The following is a 7,529-nucleotide window of genomic DNA, read 5'->3' on the forward strand; positions in this document are numbered from 1 at the left end:
TTCACATAATTGCCTCTGCTTCAGTGGCTTAATTGAAGCCAGGTGTCTTTGAGTAGTGCGCCCCTATTCTGGTCTATTTATGCCACTCTCGTCATTCTGGGGTACGTGATGCCAATATACCAGTATCAGTATCAAACATCCTTTTCTGGTATCTAATTACAGGTAGGGGTGGGCTCAGCCAAATGACCTGTCGTCTGCCCACCCAGTCAAAAGTAAAAAAATTGTTTTCCAAATCGAAAAAGCAGTACAGAAAGTACAAGCACCCTTTTCTAACCTCTGACTGGGTTGGTAGCATACAGCCAAATCCAATCTCTCCTCAGACTCACCTTATTAGAATCAGAGGTACAAACACACAGAGGTCAAAAGAAACAGATTGCTGTGTCTCAGTGTGCACAGGTGATCAACTATGAACCCAAAGCAACAATCAAACCACACACACACACACACACACACACACACACACACACACACACACACACACACACACAGAATACATGTGTAGATCTTGATTCCTTCATTGGCTGTTGTTCCATCATCACAAAGCTGCTGGACATGGATTCATGTCAGAGATCATGTACACAAGTGACAAACTCTGATCAGGAACTCAGAGTCAGTTAAACAAAAAGGTTCATTTAATAAAAAAGGTTTATTTTTGAGATATGATGAGTTTCTAGACTAGTCGGCAACTATTATCACGATATTTCCCAGCCTTAAAGGGAGCTCTTCTCTGAGCCCTTGGTACTTCTCGAGCTTCCCGTATTCCTTTTCCGTACTCCTTCTCCGTATCCTATTCATGTAACTCCTTTCGCTGGGGATAATTGCATAGTAGCATTCCAACAGCGCCCTGTTCTCATCTCTTGCCCACTTGTGCCAGGAGCCCACTTCTCATCACTGTGTCCTGGTTCCTCAACACCTAACACGGACCATATTAATCCAGGCGACGTCTGAGTCTATACGGCTTCAGTTTTCTCTCTCTCCCTCATATCTAAAGTTAGCATGGGGGTCTAGCCTTACTGGATACAGTCGAACTCCTGACTTAAGTTCCAAAGGCGTGTCGAGTTAGATTAGTTAGCTATTTTAAATTGGTGAGTGTGAACTGTTGTGTTAGTCTTGCGATAGTTTGGCGACCTGCTCAAGTCCACCCTGCTACCTTGAATTTGATAGGCGGGAGATAATTGATGGATAGTGTTTATCGATTGTGATGAAGTATCCTGGGCAGCAAAACTTAAGATTCCAAGAAAAAAATATACAGAAAACTATTTTCTTGGAGAAATTCCTCTTCTGAGACCCCTGAGTGCTTAAATTCAAAGAATTGAGTTTCACACCTTCAGATGATGTCCATACTCCCCTGGAGTGTTCACAAAGGTCAAAACAGCAGACATCTTTGTGTTACTGAAGAAACAGACACGTTTGTACAGTGTACAAATCTCTGAAAGTCACAGCAACATGTTGACTGGCCTCTGTCTGTGCATGGGTCTGTGCCAAATGCCAAGAAACCATCCGTACTGGGAAAATGAAACAAGCTGTCCCATTGTGGCAGGTAGCCATTTTCAGACCCTATTGGCATGTCTACATTTCACTCACAACCTTGGAGGAGAAATGGGTCTGTGTTCTTATGGGTTAATACAAAGCTCACTGAACTTGCATAAAAAGTCTTGGAAAACACAAACCTCAGAAGGGGGGAACTAATAAAACACAAGACCAAGAAAGAAAAAAAACAAGCAGAAGAGGGGGATGATAAATGCACAGATATTTGAACACAGATAAAACTAATGAGGATGAGGTAGACTGAAAGAAACTCAAAGACAAACAGGGGGTGCCAGAGAGAAAAGTATAAGTCACAGGAAAATGGGCGGAAAAACCAAACCACAAAAGCAAAATAAGAAAAAGCCAAAGGAAAAAACATAAATTAGACCAGAACAGTGAATTCAGCTTTCTTGGCACACTTTGAGCTCCTGAGTAACTCACTTACCACCTTTTTTATGGCTACTTCCTGCAGGATGATGGAATATCTAAAAAAAAACAAAACGAAAGTTCCTCAGACTTCAGCAGCCTCCCTTCAATCCAGATCTGGATCTGGCAGACAGCTTTGAGATGCGCACGAATGGGAGATTGACATCTGAAAAATCTGCAGAAAGTATATGACGGAATCATGTCAACATGGAGCAGAACCTCAAAGATTTATTCCCAAAATCTTTGGGGAATCCACAAAGACACAGAGACCGACTGAGAGCAGAGGGAGGTTCTACCCAGTATTAGTATAGCAACAAAGTGCTTGTTAGTGTATTTTTCTAACCACGAGTTGCTAATAGTCATATATGCCACATTTTCCTGTTCGCTCTTACTAAGAACTCCCTTTGAAATGATGCCATGTCTCTTTGTGTGTTTGTCAAAAGTGGAGAGGGAAAGACAGCAGACGCAGCATCTAAGAATAAGCACAGCAAGAGCAACAGGAAACCCTTGACTGACAGAAAGGAAGGCTGTGAGCTTTAGACAGTATCATTGATTCCCATGCTTTTGATAGTTAGCTATCAAAATGCTTTTGATAATTAGCTATCAAAAGCATAGCATAGCTTTTGGACCTTGAAATCAAGCTGTGACCAATAGGTCCCTATGTAAATTATAAATATACAAACACGGTTATCAGTCTGTGATCAGCCAGCAGATCAGAGAGCTCAAAAGAGGATGGAGCCCTCCCCCCTTCAGGCTGTAACATACTGATCTCTTGTCAGACAGCTTATGGATTTTCTGTTTCAAACCTGACATGAGAACTGAGTGATTCCTTTTAATTACACATATATGTTAGAAAAATCAGGACAAATCTGAATGCCTTCACCCGTCACGCAGCTTTTAAGTTTGTTTCCCTACATGTAGTTGTGTAACGCGTTGATTGATGGTGCAGGTGTGACCGTGGCTCGAGCCTGTTACACACATCCACTACACATCCACACATACAAACACCACCCACCGCTTCTTGTTTGAGGTGTTTGTCTCCCAGCCCGTTAAAGGGCGCTGTGGGTGATAAAAGCTCAGGCGCACTTAAGTGGCCGCGCCTGAAAAGGAGCGCACCTCTCCGGAGCGCACGGTGGAGGGGCGGGTCTAACGGGACAGAGCATCTCTTCTCCTCATTCATTCGCAAAGTGTCTCTCTCAGACTAGAAAGTAGATTACTTACAGAAATTAGTTACCCCTTGCCTCGTTAAACGTGCTTCATGCGCGCAGACTGTGGAGACATCCGTACGCCTTCGCCTCTCCAGATGAGTGAAAAGCACCGAGACCGGATGGTTCCCTCCCGAGGTACAAACTTCCGACTGGTGCAAACTTCGCGGCTCATCCCGGTATGATCATTTCCAACTTGAGCCTGAGCTGCGCGCACTGTCCCGAGGGAGTAGCCCGCAGCACGGAGGCGACGGACGCGTACGAGGAGGTATCCGGTTCCCTGCCCCCTCCGTCCCTGAGCCCGACTGGGCACCTTGTGGTGGCGGTGTGCCTGGGCTTCATCGGCACTTTCGGGTTTCTCAGTAACTTCCTGGTGCTCACGCTGTTCTGCCGGTACCGGGTTCTGCGCACGCCCATGAATCTCATGCTGGTGAGCATCTCCGCGAGCGACCTGCTGGTTAGTGTGCTGGGGACTCCGTTCAGCTTCGCAGCCAGCACCCAGGGGCGGTGGTTGATCGGACGCGCTGGGTGCGTTTGGTATGGGTTCGTTAACTCATGTTTGGGTAAGAATATTTATTATCATTATTAATAATTTATTATTTTTATAATTATTTTAATTAACATGTTTCATTGGAGAATGAATGGCCAAAACAACAGAAGTATTTCTTTTAATTTCTTTTAATGTCTAATCTTCGCTTTCCTTTTATTTCCCCTCAACAAAAATCGAAATACTTATTGCATCGTATTCTGTTGCCTGTCAGACCGGGTCTGTGTATAATTTCATACAATTTTCGTCTTTTCCCAACAAATTTAGCCTGTGTGAAAATCTCATGTCATCATCATTTTTATCCAAAGCTGTTTCACAGGCAAAATTAAATGGCAGCTTGCAATGCATTCCTCGACTGCAGCAATGGGCAACAGAAATTCGGCATGATTAACAGCTTAATTTTCCAGGTAATTTCATAAAACGATTAATGTTTTGTTATGAAGGCATCATCTGATGGTGGTGTGCTTCCAAACTTCCCCTTACAGGGACATAAATAATGCGATCTGGTGAAGAGGACTCTGTAGCTAGATTTTTTATTTTTATTTTTTTGCAGGGAGAAGATGATTGGCGTTGAAAAGATGAACGCTAAAATAAACATAAAACATGGAAAAAGCATTTCTGATCGCATTACGTAATAAATCTGCTCTTGTAAGGCTCTTATCTGGATCGTCAGAGGTCTTGTCTCAGATTTGTGCGCACAGGACTGTTGACAGAGCTGGGATCAAACCAGTGACCTTTCGGTTTCGGGGCAATCACTGTAATTACTGTCTGGGATTGATTGATTGATGTCAGCCCCATGTTCACAAACCAAAGAATCCTGATTTTCTACCCACTGGAGCGATGAAAACCAGGGAAGAACACCAGGATGATTGGGAGGTGATCCTGCTGTGCCAGACTTTTTTCTCTCCCCTGAATGCAGATGTTCTTCTTTTGCACTAAAGGGACTTTCAAGTTTTAAGTGAACAATCAGCCTGCCCATAGACTTGAATACAGACCTGTCTTCACCTGTAAAGAGAGAAAACAAAAATGTCACTATAAAACCAGTTGTTTTCTCTAAGGAGTCTTGACAGCAAAGTTTGAGTGCTATTAAATGTGATGTTTCATTTGTGAAGTCTCAATTTGCAAGAATGTGCTGTTCCCCTTAATTTATGTGGTTTGTCTGTGGAGTTTGGAGTGAAGTTTGGGAAGATTTTGGCAGTTTTCTCTTTACACTTAAACATGTAGTAAGCTGTTGCCGTTTCATCTGTGGAGTCTGAACTTGCTGTAAAGTTAAGTATGCTGCTGTTGCTCTTTACTTAGCTGTTTTCATGGTGGAGCCTGGACTTTCAGGGAGGTGCACTGAGATGTTGTTGCTCTTAAATCTCTTCTCACTTAGAAGTTTGGAATTCAAGCAGTGTAAGGTGCAGCAGGATGTTGCTGTCGCCTCTAAATATATTGTTTTACCTTCTGAGTCTGCACTTGGAGGAAGGTGCAGTACAATATTGCACTTGACTCAGCCATTTTATGAGTAGTCTAGTGTGATATAAGGTGCTCTACGGTGGTATTGTTTTCTCTTTGGAGTCAGGACGGTTTAGTGAAGTCAGTTGTCAAATCTCTTAAATTAAATTACTTTTTTATGGAGTCTGTCACTCTTAAATCTGCCGTTTTCTCTTTGGAGTCCTGACCTGCAGCATAGTTTCTCCCCCCTCAAACCACTTTCAATCTGGCCTGTGTTTTCTCATCTTTTCCCCACTGACCCAGCTCAACTTCACAGTTACTGGCCTGGTCAGCAGCTGCTCAATAAAGCCCTGGATGCTACAAGCATCGTCTTCTATAATCTATAACCTATACCTATATAGGTAATCAGAGCAGGTAACCTATATAGGTTATAGATATATAACCAGAAAACTGAGCACTTAAGTTTGGACTATAATTTTTTCCACTGGTGCACGTTCAGGAACAACTGTGGAATAAACAAGCAATAACCAAGAGGATCAAAACTGTACGTAATGGGATCAAAGGGTTGTCTGAAAAATTACACACACACAAAAAAAAAACCCTTGAGTGAGATGCTTCAGAGATGTTTCAGAGATGGGCACCCTGACATCAAAGAATTGAGTTGGGAGTGATTGATGACTTTTTGGTTTGAATTGATCAGACAAGTGGAAAAACAAGGAAATGTGCAGCCCAGCATGGACATACGGTAACCTCACATCATACTGAGTGAGGCTTGTGGTATTTATTTATAAAATGCTGTGGGATTTGTTTCTTTCATCTCGAAGAGGAGTCAGAGCTCAAGCTAGACTGTTTTCTGGTGGAATAAAAGGGAACTCGAGGAGGAGCTTCAACTTGAGCTGTGTTGTCTCTTGAGAATAAATAGTTAGATATAACCCAACAAACATCACTGCCTGCATTTCACAGAAAAGTAATCTTTTCAGATGCTTGGAAAGAACTTATTTCTGGCAAAACTGAGGTACTTGTGTTCGACCCTGACAATCTTTCTAAGGAGGTCAGTCATTACACCGGCTCCCACTCCAGCAATATCATATCATCTGCTAAGAGCCTTGGTATCATGTTTCATCAGTATTTGCATTTTGAATCTCATATCTAATCCAGTCTTGTTGCCTTCATTTAAGAAACATCACAAAAAACAAACCTCAATGATCAACTAGCCTGTGTCAAACAGGCCCAAACTCAGCAGCTAGGCTCCTAACAAGCCTGGGAAATTCAGAATTTTAAAGTTTCATTAATAACATGTAAAGACCTACACGGCAGGCATGTATACCAGGCCTGCTGAGATTTTATTCCAACATTTGGCCTCTCCAATCATCTGATCATCTGTTTCATGCTTTTATTTTAAGAGGTGACCACGCTTTTGAAGTTGGAGCTCCTACACTTTGGAACAGGCTGGCTTAATTTAATTTTAAACATCTGCTGAAAACTCATTTTGACTCATTTTCTTAATCGTTCTGCTCTTTACTTTTAGCTCTTGTTCTTGTATGTGTGAAAGTGTGCATGCAAGAATGAATGTAGGATTGTATGTTTAACGGGTTGGTTTGACTGTGTGGACATGTATACTTATCTTTAATCTTTAATGTGTGGTTTTATCCCAAATATAAAGTAATAATGTTAAAAAAAATCTATATACATAAATTTGTTATTATTATCTAAAAAAAGATTAGTGGATGCTTTAACATGACATTTGATTTGGTTATGATTTGATAGTAATCACATTTACAGAGCACCTACTTGGGTACACAGACTCATAGCTCCATATGCACTGTGAATTTATTTATACCTGCAACTTGAAGATCAGAGCTTATTGTCTGCATGCTGTGATGTCATGGTGTTGCAGTAGTGGGTTCCAACTTTCTGTTTTTTGAGGAGTTTGCAAAGATCAGAGCATTCCTATAGGCTCAAATTGTGGTCATAAATATTTTGTACTTGTAAATCGGTTTTGTACTTGTAAATCAGGATTTATATGTGAAAAAAAGAATTTGTATGTGCGTAAAAAAGATTTGTATGTGGACTTAGCCAAAAAAAAAATACGTGTGAAACGCTGTAAGTTACAAAAACGAATTTTGACCCTTTTTTTCCTCCTTTCATCTGATTGGTCAATGTCATGTCAATCACAAATTTTACTATCCAATCAGAGAACAGATTGGTTTGGCTGTCGGAGGGGCGCTTTTTCGAACTGCAGGTCCTTGAAGGGTAATACAGTTTAAAGCTGGAGGATCTCTATATAAATATCCGATAGAAGCGAGGTCCCATAACTTTCAGCAGCTGTTGAAAGGGTAAAGTTGTGGTATATCAGTGGTTAGAAATACCATTATTACTTTAGGATT

At 41.6% G+C, this 7,529-nt stretch overlaps 1 protein-coding gene across 1 annotated transcript in view; it reads left to right on the top strand.

Annotated features, from left to right (window-relative positions):
- Positions 1–3,147: 3,147 nt before the first annotated feature.
- Positions 3,148–7,529, top strand: part of tmtopsb (teleost multiple tissue opsin b) — a 40,066-nt gene continuing 35,684 nt past the window's right edge. The window contains exon 1 of the mRNA XM_005730446.1: positions 3,148–3,721. Within this exon, the coding sequence (XP_005730503.1) occupies positions 3,340–3,721 (382 nt within the window). The 5' untranslated portion in view covers positions 3,148–3,339. The remainder of the gene's footprint in view (positions 3,722–7,529) is intronic.

The sequence above is a fragment of the Pundamilia nyererei genome, unplaced genomic scaffold (assembly GCF_000239375.1).
Source record: "Pundamilia nyererei isolate P.nyererei 1_Seehausen unplaced genomic scaffold, PunNye1.0 scaffold00037, whole genome shotgun sequence".
NCBI classification, from domain to species: Eukaryota; Metazoa; Chordata; class Actinopteri; order Cichliformes; family Cichlidae; genus Pundamilia; species Pundamilia nyererei.